Consider the following 19,534-nt stretch of genomic DNA (forward strand, 5'->3'; position numbering starts at 1 on the left):
ATCTCCCTGAGATCTTCCTTTGCTCCCTGAAGGTGGCAGTATCTGTCGTAAGGCATTTCCTGTTTTCCGTGTTGCACTACGAGTAGCTATTTGGTGTTTTTGGCTCGCAAAAATTAATTAAATTTCTCTGTACTAGGATATCTATGAGTTATTGTAGCACATAAGCATGCTTAAACAGTCCTCCAGCAGAACCCGAGCAGCTGGGACCTCAGGCCGGCTGGGTGACGGTACGCAGGAAGCATAGAACCCAGCCCGTGGGCCACCACCAACCCGTCCAAGTTTCTAATAGATTTTCCCCGCTCAGTGACGCACCCACTGACAAGCCGACTCTGATCATTGGCAGCTCCATAGTCAGAAAGGTGGCATTAGAGACTCCAGCAACCATAGTTAAATGTTTACCTGGGTCCAGAGCGGGCGACATTAAATCTTACCTGAAACTGCTGGCTAAGGATAAGCGTAAATACAGTAAGATTGTTATTCACGCTGGCGGTAACGACACCCGGTTACGCCAATCGGAGGTCACTAAAATTAATGTTTCTTCGGTGTGTAAGTTTTCCAAAATAATGTCGGACTCCGTAATTTTCTCTGGCCCCCTGCCTGATCGGACCAGTGACGACATGTTTAGCCGCATGCTGTCCTTCAACCGCTGGCTGTCTAGGTGGTGTCCTGAAAACAACGTGGGCTACTTTGATAATTGGAAAACTTTTGGGGGAAAACCTGGTCTGATGCGGAGAGACGGCATCCATCCCTCTTTGGGTGGTGCAGCTCTTCTTTCTAGGAACATGGCCAGTTTTATTAGTCCTCCATGACAACCCAGGGTCCAGACCAGGAAGCAGAGTCGTAGTTTAACCCACCCCTCTGCAGCTTCTGTACTGTTACCCACCCACTACCCCATAGAGACAGTGTCCTGCCCACGGCCAAAACCACACAGATTAAATATCAGGCTTAATAAAGCAAATCATGGAAATCTCATAAATATTAGAACAAATTCAACTGAGCAGAAAACTAGAAAAATTAAATGTGGGTTGTTGAACATTAGATCCATTTTTTCTAAGACTTTGTTAGTTAATGACTTGATTTGTGATAATCAGATCTCTTTGCTCTCTCTCACAGAATCCTGGCTGCAGCAAGAGGACTATGTTAGCTCCTTTAAAATATTTAAATCATCATATTGCTCGAAGTACAGGGCGAGGAGGAGGAGTAGCAACCATTTTTCATTCAGACTTATTAATCAGTCCCTTACAGATTAATAGCTACAGTTCGTTTGAACATCTTATTCTTAGTTTTCCTAATCCAGATAGGAAAACTGTAAAACCACTCTTGTTTGTAGTTTTATATCGTCCGCCAGGCCTTTACTCTGAGTTTTTGGATCAGATCTCTGATTTTTTATCTGATTTGGTGCTAAATACTGATAAGGTCATAGTAGAGGGGGATTTTAATATTCATGTGGACATTGAAAATGATAGCCTCAATGTAGCCTTTAGTAATATCTTAGACTCAATTGGTTTTACTCAAAGAATACATAGCTCCACCCACTCCTGCCATCATACATTAGACCTTGTGCTGACTTATGGCATAGAGTGTGAGGAAATAACGATCTTTCCACATAATCCAGTCCTCTCTGACCACTTTCTGATAACCTTTGAGTTTTTTATAACTGAGTTCTCGAGACATGAAAGTAAATTTCACTATAGTCGGTCTCTATCTGACAACGCAGTTGCATCTTTTAAATCAGCTGTTCCATCTTTACTGTCCTCAGCATCTCAGAGGAACGTAGCAGAGGGCAATATTTTCAGTTCTAGCCCCTCACAAATTGATGCCTTAGTTCATCATGTTAATTCCTCTTTATGTGTGGCATTAGATGATGTTGCCCCTTTAAAAAAGAAGGTAATCAGGGACAGGAAGTTGGCTCCCTGGTTTAATTCTCATTTAAGAGCCTTAAAACAAAACTCTAGGAAATTGGAGAGAACATGGCGCTCTACGTACCATGAGGAGGCCTACCTATCCTGGAAAAAAAGTCTTGTGCTTTAAAAGAATAAGCTTCGACAAGCTAGAACTACTTATTTTTCATCGCTAATTGAGGAGAATAAGAATAATCCTAAATTTATTTTCAGTACAGTTGCTAAACTTACACAGAATCATAGCTCTGAGCCATCTATTCCCTTAGCCCTCAGCAGCAATGACTTCATGGGACTTTTCACAAGTAAAATTAATACTAATGCAATTTCTTCTTCCTCAGTAAGTGAGGCAGCATCAGAGGTAGCTGTAGAACCTCATCTGTGTTTGAACTGTTTTGATCCAGTTGAGCTTTCAGAGTTATCAAAAATATTAGCTTCATCTAAACCTTCCACTTGCATTTTAGATCCAATCCCAACCAATTTATTTAAAGATGAATTTCCTTTGGTTACTGCCCCCATTCTAGATATAATGAATCTATCCTTAGTAAATGGATACATATCACTGGAGTTTAAGGTTGCTGTAATCAAACCTTTACTTAAGAAACCTTCTCTGGATCCAAATGACCCAATGACCTATAGACCAATATCTAACCTTCCATTTTTATCCAAAGTCCTGGAGAAAATAGTGGCCATCCAAGTATGTGAGCATTTAAACACTAATGCTCTGTTTGAGGAATTTCAGTCTGGTTTTAGAGAGTATCACAGCACTGAAACTGCATTAGTGAGAGTTACAAATGATATTCTCATGGCCTCAGATAAGAATCTTGTGTCTGTTCTAGTCTTGTTAGATCTCAGTGCTGCCTTTGACACAGTTGATCACAATGTTCTTTTAGAAAGACTTGAACATGTTGTAGGGATCAAAGGAGCAGCGTTAGGCTGGTTTAAATCCTACCTGTCTGACAGATTTAATTTTGTAAATGTACATGACAAATCGTCTTCATACTCCAGGGTTACTTGTGGAGTACCACAGGGTTCAGTGCTTGGACCAATTCTTTTTACTATATATATATGCTCCCAATTGGTAAAATCATTAGACAGCATGGGATAAACTTCCACTGTTATGCTGACGATACTCAGTTATATTTATCCATTAACCCTGATTAACCTAATCGGTTGGGTAGATTACAGGCTTGTCTTGAACACGTAAAAAATTGGATGACTCAAAACTTTTAGCTTTCAAATCAAGACAAGACAGAAGTTCTCATCTTTGGACCTGAAATTCAGAAAAGGAAATTGCTTAGTCAGTCATCTGACCTGAATGGCATTAAATTAGTCTCTGAGAACAAAGTAAGGAACCTTAGTGTTGTCTTTGACCAGGACATGTCATTCAAATCCAAGGGTTAAACAGGTTTGTAGGATTTCTTTTTCCACCTTCGGAAAATTGCTAAGATTAGATGCATCCTTTCCAGGAGTGATGCTGAAAAACTAGTTCATGCCTTTATTACATCAAGACTGGATTACTGTAATTCATTACTGTCAGGCAGTGGCGGTTCTACATGGAATTACTCCCCGGGCGAGGCCCCCTTTGAGCAGTAGTAAGCACAGTTTTGCTTCATGAGGGGCGGTGGGGCAGAAAACCAGTCAGTATCTGGTGTGGCCACCATTTGCCTCACACAGGGCAACACATCTTCGTCACATAGAGTTTATCAGGTTGTTTATTGTGTACTGTGAAACTTTGGTCTACTCCTCTTTAATAGCTGTGTGAAGTTGATGAATGTTGGCAGGAACTAGAACACGCTGTTGTATACGCCGATCCAGAACATCCCAAACATGCTCAATGGGTGACATGTCTGGCAAGTATACTGGCCATGCAAGAACTGCAATGTTTTCAGCTTCCAGGAATTGTGCACAGATCCTTGCAATATCGGGCCATGTGTTATCATGCTGCAACATGAGGGGATGGTCATGGGCACACCAATGGGCCTCAGGATCCCATCACGGTACCTCTGTGCATTCAAAATGCCATCAAAAAAATTCACCCATGTTTGTTGTCCATAACATACCCCTGCCCATACCTGTACCCCACCGCCACCATGGGCTGCTCGTTCCACAACACTGACATCAGCAAACCACTCACCCACACGACGCCACACACGCAGTCTGCCATCTGCCCTAAACAGTGAAAACCGGGACTCATCTGTGAACAGAGAGCCTCGCCCACTGAAGTCGGTTACGACAACAGACTGCAGTCAGGTACAGACCCCGATGAAGATGAGCGTGCAGATGAGCTTCCTTGAGACGGTTTCTGACAGTTTGTGCAAAAATTCTCTGGTTATGCAAACAGATTGTTGCTGCAGCTGTCCAGGTGGCTGGTCTCAGGCGATCCTGGAGGTAAACATGCTGGATGTGAAGGTCCTGGGCTGGTGTGGTCACACGTGGTCTTCGGTTGTGAGGCCGGGTGGATGTACTGCCAAATTCTCTGAAACGCTTTTAGAGACGGCTTATGGTAGAGAAATGAACATTCGTTTCATGCGCGAAAACTCTGGTAGATATTCCTGCAGCAGCATGACAATTGCATGCTCCCTCAAAGGTTGCAGTGTCTGTGGTATTGTGCTGTTTGATCAAACTGCATATTCCAGGGTGTCCTTTTATTGTGGGCAGTTTAAGGCACACCTGTACATTATTCATGCCATATAATCAGCCCCTTGATATGCCACACCTGTGAGGTGGGGTGGATTATCTTGCTAAAGGAAAAGTGCTCACTAACGCACGTAGGCAGATTTCCGAACAATATTTAAGAGTCATGGGTGTTTTGTACATGTAAAAAAAAGTTTCTGAGGTTTGAGTTCAGTTCATGATAAATAGGAGCAAAAACAAAAGTGTTGCATTTATATTTTTGTTCAGTGTAAATCAGCTCATGAAACAGAAGTAGAGGACTCACAGATACACACCTCTGCAGGCAGGTTCAGTGTCATTCCACTGTGGATTGTTGGGGTTTATGCACTCAATGGTGACAGACCCTTGTTCCATGGTGTAGCCAGGATCACAACCAAACTCCACCAATGCTCCAAGTGCCCAAGTGTTGTCACTGCTGGTGAGATTCCCATACCTCACAAAAGGTTCGTAACAGTGCCCTGTTGTAAAAGCTGCAGAGAGAAGAGGGATGTAACATAAAACAACGATCCACATCCTTGGTAAAGGATTAGCTTTAATAGTTTTGCTGTTCAGTTGAGTATTTCATGTTCTGCTTAGTGGATTTAATTACATTTGGAAACTTAAGGTTCCAATAATGTCAAGGGCAAAATTTTAGACAGAAAAACATCTGAAGCTGTTTGAAATTAATCACTTGTAGGAGGTGGAGAAATAACTCAAATAAGACTCAAAGTGCTGTTAAAGCAACACTAAAGAGGTTTTACCAATTTAAACTAATGTGTTACAAATGGTTTCAGTGGCTCTTGAACCAAAACGTTGAGCAGCTTCACACTGGACTGCACTCTGCAGCCCTCTGCTGGCCATAAATAAATACATTTGTGGTTTGTGTCGGCACCAAGCCCCCACAATGCGGCTCTAAAATTGGTCTCAACCTGGAAATACCAAAAATTGCAGTTCCACCCTCATCCACTAGGGGCTGGTGTCAGAAGCGAGCAAATCCTCATTGACTCCCATGTTAAAAATACCAATTTCACAGCAGAAATAAACATGTTTACAGCCTGGTACCAGAACATGTTTTTGGTTTAAATGATCTAGTTTACACTCATGACAACTCTGAGGGGGGTGAATGTTTTCCCCACTCTTCTGTTTAAGTGTATTAAAAGCCTAAAATTCTGTATAATTAATGAGCATCAGACCCACGTGACCACAGAGCTAGCTCCGGGGAAAGGCCTCAGTAGAGCCTCGGTCTGGCTTCTGTTCCGGGATTTTGAGTCTCTGTGTGTGTGTATTCATGTTTGGATAGTATTTGTGCAATTGTTGGACAAAATGACTTGCTGTGGCATTAATTGCACTAATAGAGCGTCCAAGGAGTCTCCACTTCATTTTTTTCGGTAAGTAAAATTATATTTATGTATTTTAGGTCACTGCCGAGCTGAGCTTAGATTTTAACATGTACTGTTTAACCATGAAATTTAAATGTAATAGGGTAAAACCCAGTGCATTTAACATAATGCTGCACTTTAGAAAATGGGTTGAAATAGAACATGTTGGTGGAGCTGGGTTCCCACTATCGGCTTGTGGAGCTCTCGGGAGACAGATGTTTTCCACCCGGTTCCCCCTCCCCGCAGCTCGGTCCATCTCTGTCTGATCGTGGCTTCTGTCTGCTGCGGGGGCTGACGGCTTGTGGAGTTCTGGGATGGAAACCTTTCCACCCGGTTCTCCCCAGCGGCAGCTCTGCGCATCTCAGATCGCAGTCTGCAGGACGGTTCTCCGTTCTGCTCCCCCTGAAGCTGTTTTCTCATCTGACAACATTCTGATTAAAACTGCTGCTGGCCATGTCAAACAGCACAAATGAACAAATCTTGTAGATGTTAAAGATAAAGAAACAGGAAGGGAAACACAGATTGCCCTTCTTATCGACCCGACCTGCCCTGTCAGTCTTCTCGGCAGGGATCTCATGGTAAAAATGGGTATTTCAGTTGTCTGCACACCTGAGGGCATGACGTCTGAAATAAACTCACCCGACGCACAAGACATATTTGTCTTAAAAGGCGATGGACAGCCCCACTATTGGTGGTCTTTGGACATTATGTCCACCTCTGTAGCTAAGACGCTAACTAAACTGGCATTTGACAAGGCTCATGAGATGAACTATGACCCTTTTGGGATGTCTCATCTTATGCCACCTGATGAATTTCATGACACACTTAGATTCAAAAAAGAACCTGGACCCGACATGACCTATGGCACTAAGTTTCACAAGATGAGAGATCATTCTATCACCCTCCAGCACTTGTATGTCACAGCAACCGGGAATGCTGTTTGTTCGGTTATCTTGTCCCCGGAACAACGCAATCTCTCCCGCATCACACCCGCACACTGAAGGAACCACATCGCCCTTGGAAGAGCATGGCTCATGTCCTTGCTTCTGCAATGGACACAACTCTTGATAATGATGACCCTGGTGGGTGGAAGAGCAGCTCATTTTCCGGCACATGCAGGCTTGCACTAGGCTGGAAGTTGAGACAAAGTTGACAAGTTTCTGTACGCAACAGTTCTGGAGGACTTTTCTGAACTTAATAACATTCCTTCTGACTTATGGTCCAGAGGTCCTACTGACGTAGGACTAATTAAGGATTGTTTACCTGTTCAAGTGCATGCAAAATCTAACTACAGACCACAAGTTTGACAGTATCCAATCAGCAAAGAAGCTGAAGATGGTATAACCCCAGTGATTCAAAGTCAGGAATCATCAGACTTTCCCCCGAATCAACATGTAATCCTATGTTTCCTGTTAAGAAACCTGGCAGGAACGAGTGGAGGCTGGTACAAGATCTTAGACTCGTGAACCAGTCTGTAGTTCGAGTGGCATCAGATGAGCCAAACCCACACACCACACATGTATGTCACAGCAGCCGGGAATCTATGTCCAGCTGTGTACCTCTGGCACACTCTCAGATGACTCTTTATGCAGATGACATACTGATAACATCTGACACATATGACCGTTGTAAGGAAAGCACATTACAGGTCTTACAACACCTCTATGAACAAGGTCACAAGGTTTCACTCTTGAAATTGCAGCTATGGAGACCTTCAGTGACGTATCTTGGTCACACTCTTTCCGGTGAAGGAAAAGCTCTTTTAGAAACCCGCAAAACTGCTATTCAAGACGCAGCTAAACCTGTAACAAAGAAACAAACGATGTCATTTTTAGGTCTCTGCAACTTTTGCAGAACCTGGATACCTGATTATGAATTCATGGTGTCACCACTCCAGACTACCAGTTATGGTAAAGACCTTGCTCTAAATGACAGAATCAGTTGGACTCCTGAGGCAGAGAAGGCTTCTGTGGAGTTAAAAAAGCTTTTACAAACGAACGTTGTTCTGTCCTTGCCTGACTACTCCAAAGACTTTTTCCTCTCTGTGGATGCAGCAGAGGGGCACATGAAAGCTGTGTTAACTCAGAAACATGGCAGCCAGCACAGATCTATAGCTTACTACTCAAAGAAGCTAGATTGAATTGCAGGCGGTTTGCCCAGCTGTGTATAGGCGTGTGCGGCCGCTTCAGAGGCTGTGACGCAGAGCGCTGGCATCGTCCTGATGCATCATCTCACGTTACAAGTACCGCACTCTGTTGCATTGATCCTGCTGAAGACGAACCTATCCTTTCTGACACACAATAGACATCTCACACATGCTTCTACATTGCTGTTGCAGTCACACATTGAAATAGTGTGCTGTGGTAGTCTGAACCCTGCTTCACTCTTACCTACTGGCATTGATGGAGAACAACACTGCTGCAAAACACTCACGAATGACATGACGAAACCACGTGTAGACATGTTAGAGATTCCTCAGCCTGACTACATCTGTCTTTATGTTGATGGGTTGGCTACTAAAGATGCTTCTGGGAAAAACTTGGTTGGTTATTGAGGCAAAACCATTGCCCTCTCACGGCTCTGCCCAGGCAGCTGAACTGGTGGCTGTGACCAGAGCCTGCCAGCTCTTCTCAGGACGAGACATAAACATTTTCACTGATAGTCAGTATGTTTAAGCTTTAGTGCACCACTTTGCTCAGATTTGTTAAAAAAAAGGGGCATGGTCACATCCTCTGGGAAACAGCTGACTCACTGGAAGCAGTACAACTCCCACGTGAATTGTCTGTGCAAATGCCGTTCACATCAGACAGATGACTGACGTCACGAGAGGCAGTCATTTTGCAGACAGAGCAGCTAAGGCTGCAGCCCCCCTGCCTCTCACCCTTGGAGCTTCCTGTTACAGCTCCGACACATTCTCACGCGACTTCCTACGTGAAGCACAGATTTCTGCTCCCGATCAGGAACAGCTGTCCTGGCTTGGATTTAAGCCTGTACATATTGATGGTGTGTTGCATGTAAATGACAGACCCATGTTGCCCAAGTCTTTGTGTCCCACTGCTGCCCTTGTGGGTCGTGGGTTGACCCATGTCTCAAAGGGAGGGGGGGTAGATGTCTCACTTAATCAATAGTACATTTCATGCTCTTAATTTTCCTACTTTTGCTAATGACTATTGCAGAAAGTGTTGAATCTGTATGAAAAGCAACACTCAAGGGCGTTTAAGACCAAAACGGGGACAGTTTCCTACACCTGCTTACTCATTTCACACGATACACATGGACTTTAGTGAACTATCACAGATGCGAGGAACAAAATATTGCTTGGTGGTAATAGACGCTTTATCCAAGTGGCCAGAAATATATCCTACAAAGAAAAATGATCTTTGGTGTGTTCTTGCTGTGTTCAAGTTCTAAAGCAGAACTTAGAAATAATGTAGTTGGGATATTAAAAAACAGCCAAATTCAACACAGCAATATTACAAAAGAACAATCAGCCATGACAGCTTTATCCAAAAATGAACAGATAATTATTCTACCGGCAGACCAAGGAAGAACCACAGTAGTTATGGACAAAGAAAAACATAAACAACAGATGAAACAGACGTTAGAAGACAAAAATACATACAAAATACTTAAAAAAGACCCGACAGAAAGCATTAAGAAACATATGAAAAAATTATTGAAGTCACTACAAGAAAATGGCTAAATAACAGAAAAAATGTACAAACACTGGATTCCTACAGCAAACATAACACCAAGAATATATGGAACACCAAAAATACACAAACGAAACACCACTGAGACCAATAGTAGACAGCATAGGTACACTGTAGTGTTGTTAATCTACATAACTAGTGTAGTGGTGTTAATCTACATAACTAGTGTAGCGTTGTTAATCTACATAACTAGTGTAGCGTTGTTAATCTACATAACTAGTGTAGCGTTGTTAATCCACATAACTAGTGTAGCGTTGTTAATCTACATAACTAGTGTAGCGTTGTTAATCTACATAACTAGTGTAGCGTTGTTAATCTACATAACTAGTGTAGCGTTGTTAATCTACATAACTAGTGTAGCGTTGTTAATCTACATAACTAGTGTAGCGTTGTTAATCTACATAACTAGTGTAGCGTTGTTAATCTACATAACTAGTGTAGCGTTGTTAATCTACATAACTAGTGTAGCGTTGTTAATCTGCATAACTAGTGTAGCGTTGTTAATCTACATAACTAGTGTAGCGTTGTTAATCTACATAACTAGTGTAGCGTTGTTAATCTACATAACTAGTGTAGCGTTGTTAATCTACATAACTAGTGTAGCGGTGTTAAACTACATAACTAGTGTAGCGTTGTTAATCTACATAACTAGTGTAGCGGTGTTAATCCACATAAATAGTGTAGCGGTGTTAATCTACATAACTAGTGTAGCGGTGTTAATCTACATAACTAGTGTAGCGGTGTTAATCTACATAACTAGTGTAGTGGTGTTAATCTACATAACTAGTGTAGCGGTGTTAATCTACATAACTAGTGTAGTGGTGTTAATCTACATAACTAGTGTAGCGGTGTTAATCTACATAACTAGTGTAGTGGTGTTAATCTACATAACTAGTGTAGCGGTGTTGATCTACATAACTAGTGTAGTGGTGTTAATCTACATAACTAGTGTAGCGGTGTTAATCTACATAACTAGTGTAGTGGTGTTAATCTACATAACTAGTGTAGCGGTGTTAATCTACATAACTAGTGTAGAGTTGTTAATCTACATAACTAATGTAGCGGTGTTAATCTACATAACTAGTGTAGCGTTGTTAATCTACATAACTAGTGTAGCGTTGTTAATCTACATAACTAGTGTAGTGGTGTTAATCTACATAACTAGTGTAGCGGTGTTAATCTACATAACTAGTGTAGTGGTGTTAATCTACATAACTAGTGTAGCGGTGTTAATCTACATAACTAGTGTAGTGGTGTTAATCTACATAACTAGTGTAGTGGTGTTAATCTACATAACTAGTGTAGTGGTGTTAATCTACATAACTAGTGTAGTGGTGTTAATCTACATAACTAGTGTAGCGTTGTTAATCTACATAACTAGTGAAGTGGTGTTAATCTACATAACTAGTGTAGTGGTGTTAATCTACATAACTAGTGTAGCGTTGTTAATCTACATAACTAGTGTAGTGGTGTTAATCTACATAACTAGTGTAGTGGTGTTAATCTACATAACTAGTGTAGTGGTGTTAATCTACATAACTAGTATAGCATTGTTAATCTACATAACTAGTGTAGTGGTGTTAATCTACATAACTAGTGTAGCGTTGTTAATCTACATAACTAGTGAAGCGGTGTTAATCTACATAACTAGTGTAGCGTTGTTAATCCACATAACTAGTGTAGCGTTGTTAATCTACATAACTAGTGTAGCGTTGTTAATCTACATAACTAGTGTAGCGTTGTTAATCTACATAACTAGTGTAGCGTTGTTAATCTACATAACTAGTGTAGCGTTGTTAATCTACATAACTAGTGTAGCGTTGTTAATCTACATAACTAGTGTAGCGTTGTTAATCTACATAACTAGTGTAGCGTTGTTAATCTACATAACTAGTGTAGCGTTGTTAATCTGCATAACTAGTGTAGCGTTGTTAATCTACATAACTAGTGTAGCGTTGTTAATCTACATAACTAGTGTAGCGTTGTTAATCTACATAACTAGTGTAGCGTTGTTAATCTACATAACTAGTGTAGCGTTGTTAATCTACATAACTAGTGTAGCGGTGTTAATCTACATAACTAGTGTAGCGTTGTTAATCTACATAACTAGTGTAGCGGTGTTAATCCACATAAATAGTGTAGCGGTGTTAATCTACATAACTAGTGTAGCGGTGTTAATCTACATAACTAGTGTAGCGGTGTTAATCTACATAACTAGTGTAGTGGTGTTAATCTACATAACTAGTGTAGCGGTGTTAATCTACATAACTAGTGTAGTGGTGTTAATCTACATAACTAGTGTAGCGGTGTTAATCTACATAACTAGTGTAGTGGTGTTAATCTACATAACTAGTGTAGCGGTGTTGATCTACATAACTAGTGTAGTGGTGTTAATCTACATAACTAGTGTAGCGGTGTTAATCTACATAACTAGTGTAGTGGTGTTAATCTACATAACTAGTGTAGCGGTGTTAATCTACATAACTAGTGTAGCGTTGTTAATCTACATAACTAATGTAGCGGTGTTAATCTACATAACTAGTGTAGCGTTGTTAATCTACATAACTAGTGTAGCGTTGTTAATCTACATAACTAGTGTAGTGGTGTTAATCTACATAACTAGTGTAGCGGTGTTAATCTACATAACTAGTGTAGTGGTGTTAATCTACATAACTAGTGTAGCGGTGTTAATCTACATAACTAGTGTAGTGGTGTTAATCTACATAACTAGTGTAGTGGTGTTAATCTACATAACTAGTGTAGTGGTGTTAATCTACATAACTAGTGTAGTGGTGTTAATCTACATAACTAGTGTAGCGTTGTTAATCTACATAACTAGTGAAGTGGTGTTAATCTACATAACTAGTGTAGTGGTGTTAATCTACATAACTAGTGTAGCGTTGTTAATCTACATAACTAGTGTAGTGGTGTTAATCTACATAACTAGTGTAGTGGTGTTAATCTACATAACTAGTGTAGTGGTGTTAATCTACATAACTAGTGTAGCGTTGTTAATCTACATAACTAGTGTAGCGGTGTTAATCTACATAACTAGTGTAGCGTTGTTAATCTACATAACTAGTGAAGCGGTGTTAATCTACATAACTAGTGTAGCGTTGTTAATCTACATAACTAGTGTAGCGGTGTTAATCTACATAACTAGTGTAGTGTTGTTAATCCACATAACTAGTGTAGCGTTGTTAATCTACACAACTAGTGTAGCGTTGTTAATCCACATAACTAGTGTAGCGTTGTTAATCTACATAACTAGTGTAGTGTTGTTAATCTACATAACTAGTGTAGCGTTGTTAATCTACATAACTAGTGTAGCGTTGTTAATCCACATAACTAGTGTAGCGTTGTTAATCTACATAACTAGTGTAGCGTTGTTAATCTACATAACTAGTGTAGTGTTGTTAATCTACCTAACTAGTGTAGCGTTGTTAATCCACATAACTAGTGTAGCGTTGTTAATCTACATAACTAGTGTAGAGTTGTTAATCTACATAACTAGTGTAGCGTTGTTAATCTACATAACTGTGTAGCGTTGTCAATCCACATAACTAGTGTAGCGTTGTTAATCCACATAACTAGTGTAGCGTTGTTAATCTACATAACTAGTGTAGCGTTGTTAATCCACATAACTAGTGTAGCGTTGTTAATCCACATAACTAGTGTAGTGGTGTTAATCTACATAACTAGTGTAGTGTTGTTAATCTACATAACTAGTGTAGCGTTGTTAATCCACATAACTAGTGTAGCGTTGTTAATCTACATAACTAGTGTAGCGTTGTTAATCTACATAACTAGTGTAGTGTTGTTAATCTACATAACTAGTGTAGCGTTGTTAATCTACATAACTAGTGTAGCGTTGTTAATCCACATAACTAGTGTAGTGGTGTTAATCTACATAACTAGTGTAGCGTTGTTAATCCACATAACTAGTGTAGCGTTGTTAATCCACATAACTAGTGTAGTGGTGTTAATCTACATAACTAGTGTAGTGTTGTTAATCCACATAACTAGTGTAGTGTTGTTAATCTACATAACTAGTGTAGTGTTGTTAATCCACATAACTAGTGTAGCGTTGTTAATCTACATAACTAGTGTAGCGTTGTTAATCTACATAACTAGTGTAGCGTTGTTAATCTACATAACTAGTGTAGCGTTTTTAATCCACATAACTAGTGTAGCGTTGTTAATCTACATAACTAGTGTAGCGTTGTTAATCCACATAACTAGTGTAGTGTTGTTAATCTACATAACTAGTGTAGCGTTGTTAATCCACATAACTAGTGTAGCGTTGTTAATCTACATAACTAGTGTAGCGTTGTTAATCCACATAACTAGTGTAGTGGTGTTAATCTACATAACGAGGATTTAACATTGTTGCTGTATTCAGCTTTGTTAAACCCTGAGAAAAATCAAACGAATTGGCAATGAAACTTATATCATATATATATATATATACACAGATATTTATATAATCGATAGAAGTTCATACACCAACTGGCTTGGTCTATATTTAATCAAAAGCTTAATATTTAATTTAAGAGATTTAAATCAATAGCAAAAGTTTATTTATTAATTCAGAAGATTTAAAGAGATCTTTGCTCATTCAGGGACCAAATATACACCACTCTGTGTTTTATTCAAAGAAGAGTCAGGTTTAAAAATTTAAGAATTTATTACTAACAATTTAAAGATGACAATTTAAAAGACAATTCATAAATGACAATTTATGAAAGGCTTTGGTATTAAAACTTGGTATTAAAGCAATCCGTGTCTGGATGAAACTAAAAATGAAGTGTGTGTGTTGGATGTGTGAATGTAGGTCTCAGAAGGTTTTGATCTTAGCGAGAGAAAACACGTTCTGGGTTTGCATTTAAGCTAAATTATTTCTTTAAAGAGGCATTCAGATGCAATCTGTCAGAAGTGTCTACGTCACCCAGTTGGGGACCCCCTTTTGGATCCGAGATGTCAGGAGGAGATGATGACCCTCAGCAGGAGGTGGGTAGAAGAACCGTAGTACTGCCAAGTCAGTCCTGACATGTCTCCGGGTCACAACGACTGATGAAACTGGTTGCGTCTCAAAAATCAATAACTCTGAAGGAGTTTAGCGTCAGCTTGTGCTGCAGATGGCGTTTCTGTGGAAGCAATTCTATCGGCGTGACAGGAAAGCTTTAGTAGAGGTTTCCAACGGCCGACTCGATCCTCTGGACTCCCGTGCCATGGAGAGATTTTGGTGAGCTCAAGAACTGAACTTGAACTGAGGAGTTAGGTTTTAAGAGACGCCCGGTAATCTTATTCTAACGAATTAGATTTTGACATGTAGATTTAACATGTGAAAAGAGTTTATTAAAAATGATTCTTTTAAATCTTGAAGTGTCCTTCGTCTTGCGGATGGAACAGCAGTCAGATTAAAGGGGTGGTAGAACGACATTCAGTCTCCTGTGATGGATAATCTGCAGAGGTGGAAAGTAATTAATTACATTTACTCACGTTACTGTAATTGAGTAGCTTTTTTGAATATTTATACTTTCTAAGTCATTTTTAAAATCTGTACTTTTACTTGAGTACGTATTAAAAAAGAATTGTAATTCACTACATTTTAAATCTTATCCGTTACTGAGTAAAAATAAATTATAGGCTTAATAAATTAAAAATATTGCGTGTAGCAGCATCGGAACAGAAAGAGACACCTGCATGAGCGCCGCGTCTAAACCGTGGGGTGGGGGGGTGGGGGTACGTTTTAGATAATGAGGACAAACGGCCATTTTTACCGCAGTTTTGCTCAAAAACATCAGTTCAGTCCCTGTGATCCACTCGCTGTTCACCTCCTCTCTCCCTCCTCTCCTGTGGGTTGGAACCCGCACCTTCATGCACCGGTGTGACGTCATCAGAATTCTGCTCGGGTCGGTAGCCGGACTCGGTTCCGTGTTTGAAATGTGTTTCCCTACCGCTCCGCAAGGAAGCGTCAAAATAACATTTAGCGCTCCTAACAAGCGGATTCTCAGCGCTTTGGTCATAAAACAGAAGACCTGCAGGCCTCTGTGAGTTAAAACATCCTGATACTGTTCAGGTGTAAACATTGTGCTCCATCCCTGTGTTTGAACTCAGAAGATGCTCCTTGATGCCACAGATATGTGATGATTTAGCTTGTTTCTTTATTTTACTCCAGAATTAGAGATTAAATTATTACTAAAGCAGTTCAGTGTAGTTAAAGTAGTCATGACGTGTGTGTGTGTGTGTGTGTGTGTGTGTGTGTGTGTGTGTGTGTGTGTGTGTGTGTGTGTGTGTGTACATGCCAGACTTGCATTTAGCTTGTTATGTGACAGGTTAGAGCACAGTCTCATGTTAGAGTTTTGTCATGAGAACATTGAGATACCTCACACACTGATGGCATCTAAAAATTAACATTTTTTGGTTCAAAATAAAGAATAATTTTAATCACAGTTGAAACGTACAATCCTAGAAAAACCTCGTCCAATCAATGTGCACGTCCTGTTCTCACTGACTGGATAGAAATCCTTCCATCAAACTGTGTGTGTGTCCGTGTGTGTGCGTGCACACACGAGCGTGTTGTGAACTGGTGTTGTGGTTTTGCACTGATGTAACCATCTTTACGCTGACAAAAATGTAACTAAGTAACTTTTACTTTGAGTACATTTTATTTACGGTACTTTTTACTTTTACTTGAGTAAAAATTTAGGCAAGTACTTTTACTTGTACTTGAGTAAAAATTATCAAAGTACTGGTACTCGTACTAAAGTAGGAAATTTTAGCACTCTTTCCACCTCTGATAATCTGCAGATAGAAATGCAGCCAGGACAGCTTGACCCAGCTGAGGAAGTGTGACCTTTGGGTCACAAATGAGGCCATTCATGTCGCAACAACACCAACATACAACATGGCAAGAGATATCAGCAGAATCATCAGCCCGTTATTAGGAAATACAGACCAACACTGCAAAAATAGTATAGAACTGGCAAAAGAACTAAAGGAAATTACAATAGAAGACAACGACATACTCATCTCACATGACGTCACATCTCTGTTCACAAACACACCAACCCAAATAAACCATAGACATAGTAGTTAACAGAATCAGACAGGACAAGACTTTACACAAAAGGACAAACCTCACAGCAGATGACATAGCACAACTGATAGCACTGGTAGCTAACTCCACTTACTTCACATACAATAACACAATATACAAACAACTGGAAGGCTTCGCCATGGGTAACCCGTTATCAGCCACCCTGTGCCAGTTTTTCATGGAAGACCTAGAGCAAAAAGCCATAGCCCCCCCCCCCAAACTGGTAAAATAAACTATGGAAACGCTACGTAGACGACATACTGGAAATCATACCAAAAGGACAAACAGGAACACTAACACAACACTTGATAACATTGACGACACGGGCAACATAAAGTTCACTTATGAGTCAGAAACAGAAGGCAGCATAGCATTTATGGACATGAAAATCACCAGACAGACCGACGGGACCCTAAACATAAACACATACAGGAAACCAACACACACAGACCAATATCTATCATGGACATCAGAACACCCCACCATACACAACATGTCAGTAATCAGAACATTATATCACCGAGCAAACATGGTAACAGAAGAGAGAGACCGTAAACAAGAAGACAAACACATACAACACGCTTTAAAGACATGCGGATACCCGACATGGGCAATAAACAAAGGAGAACAACAAACAACAACAGAAAGCAAAGAACAACCCAAAAAAAGAACCAGAAATCCAGAAAGACAAGAACCAGAACCAGTGATAACCCTACCATACATCAGAGGCATAACGGAAAAAATAAGAGCAACAATGAAAAAACACAACATAAACACACCAACAAAGCCATACACAACAGTTAGAAACAGACTAGTACACCCAAAAGACAAGATACCAGCTGGACAAAAATGTGGAGTCGTCTACGAAATCCCATGCAAAATATGCAATAAAACATACATAGGAGAACCCGGACGCCAACTCAACACACGGACAATAGAACATAGAAAGGAGTGCGAGAAAGAAACAAATCGTAAACACACAAGAGCAGCTAAAGAAGAAGCAGAAAGTACAATAAAAAAGTCAGCCGTAACAGATCACTGCACAAGAGAAAACCATGTAATGGACTGGGACAACACACGGATCATAAACACCGAACAACAAAAATACAAAAGATGCATAAAAGAGTGTGTGTGTGTGTGTGTGTGTGTGTGTGTGTGTGTGTGTGTGTGTGTGTGTGTGTGTGTGTGTGTGTGTGTGTGTGTGTGTGTGTGTGTGTGTGTGAAGAGAAACAAGGCCCAGGGCAGAAAGAATGAATGAATGAACATCTGGTGGACAAGAGCTGAGCGGCCCATCTGATGGTGAGTGCAGAGATAAAAGTGAGAACAAAAGATACGTGAAGCTTAGTGAAATTTCACCAAGATGTTCACCACTGACGGTTTTCAGATGGAGACACGTGTGAAAGGTTATGTGTGGTAGAAGCTGAAAGTTGTGTTTTTCACATCACATCAACTCTGTCTCAGTCTTTGTGTCCGTAGGCAAGACACTTCAGCGTGGCAGCCTCACTTCCATCAGTGTTTCCCAGAGCAGCTGTGGCGACCATGTAGCTCATCACCACCAGTGTGTGAGTGCCTCAGAAAAGAGGTTCTTATATGTTTTCAATGACCCGTGTAACGATCATCCTATCAGCTGGATCTCTACAGCTCTTCTGGTTTCTGGATTATAACCATTTAGCTGCCAGGCAGCATGGCAGGAAAGCATGCTGCACATTTGTTGATTACATATGGAAGTTGGTCTATATGCAATGATTAAAATGGCCTCTCGTGTCTATGAAACACACCCTGACATGCTTTGTAACCCCGGCGTTCCACATAAGCATCATGTAATGTACCAGACGCCTTTTTTCTCTCTAGCTCCCTTCCCAGCAGAACTGCTGAGTATTCCACGCTGCTGCTCCTGTGAGGTCACACAGTCAACAGAGAACACACACACACACACACACACACACACACACACACACACACACACACACACACACGCACGCACGCACGCACGCACGCACGCACACGCACGCACGCACACACACACACACACACGCACGCACGCACGCACGCACGCACGCACGCACGCACGCACGCACGCACGCACGCACGCACGCACACACACACACACACACACACACACACACACACACACACACACACACACACACACACACACACACACACACACACAGGACTATGTGTGATTTCAGCAGTTCACACGATAGGATAAAACAACAGCATAAAGGTCTGTGGTTCATTTCCTGTTATGTTTACCTCGGCCACAGAGTTTCACAGGTACTGATGTACTTCTTTTTACAAGTTAAGCAGCTGGAACTCTGCAGGTGACTTTTACTTTAGATGTTTCCGGATGTTCTACACCGCTTTTGTGATTGACTTCTTGCCTGGTTTGATCTGAACGGCTGAGCTTCTGGAAGCGTAGCGCGTAAAAAATAAACTAGGCATGCTTCCGGGACAACTCTAAAACATAACGCTGCACAGCTGATGGAGACACACCCACCCACTATCATGGCGGCTAATTGCTGAGTACTACATTTAGCGGACATTACGTGGTGCTTACGCGTCCGGTGGAAAGGCAGGGCTGCCTAGTGGAACACTGTTAGCTCTGGGAAGTTCCTGGACTAGCTCAGATCCCATCTGGGCCCTTTTTGTGTGTTTTCCCTGTTTTAAACCCTCCCACTGTCTTCATGGGTGACCCCGCGAGGAAAGATGACCCTTGAGCAGGATTGATGGTTTATCCCTTGAGGTCCACGTGGCAGGGCTGAGGTGGTGCTCACACATGAAGAC

The 19,534-nt window shown here is 41.0% G+C and overlaps 1 protein-coding gene across 7 annotated transcripts in view; it reads right to left on the reverse strand.

The window, feature by feature from the left end:
- sez6b (seizure related 6 homolog b) overlaps positions 1-19,534 on the reverse strand; it is a 208,132-nt gene that overhangs the window by 40,515 nt on the left and 148,083 nt on the right. For all 7 annotated transcript variants that reach the window (XM_054734268.2, XM_070543735.1, XM_054734265.2 and 4 more), the window contains one exon: positions 4,850-5,044. In XM_054734268.2, coding sequence (XP_054590243.2) covers positions 4,850-5,044 — 195 coding nt within the window. The remainder of the gene's footprint in view (positions 1-4,849; positions 5,045-19,534) is intronic.

The sequence above is a fragment of the Nothobranchius furzeri genome, chromosome 13, assembly GCF_043380555.1.
Source record: "Nothobranchius furzeri strain GRZ-AD chromosome 13, NfurGRZ-RIMD1, whole genome shotgun sequence".
NCBI classification, from domain to species: Eukaryota; Metazoa; Chordata; class Actinopteri; order Cyprinodontiformes; family Nothobranchiidae; genus Nothobranchius; species Nothobranchius furzeri.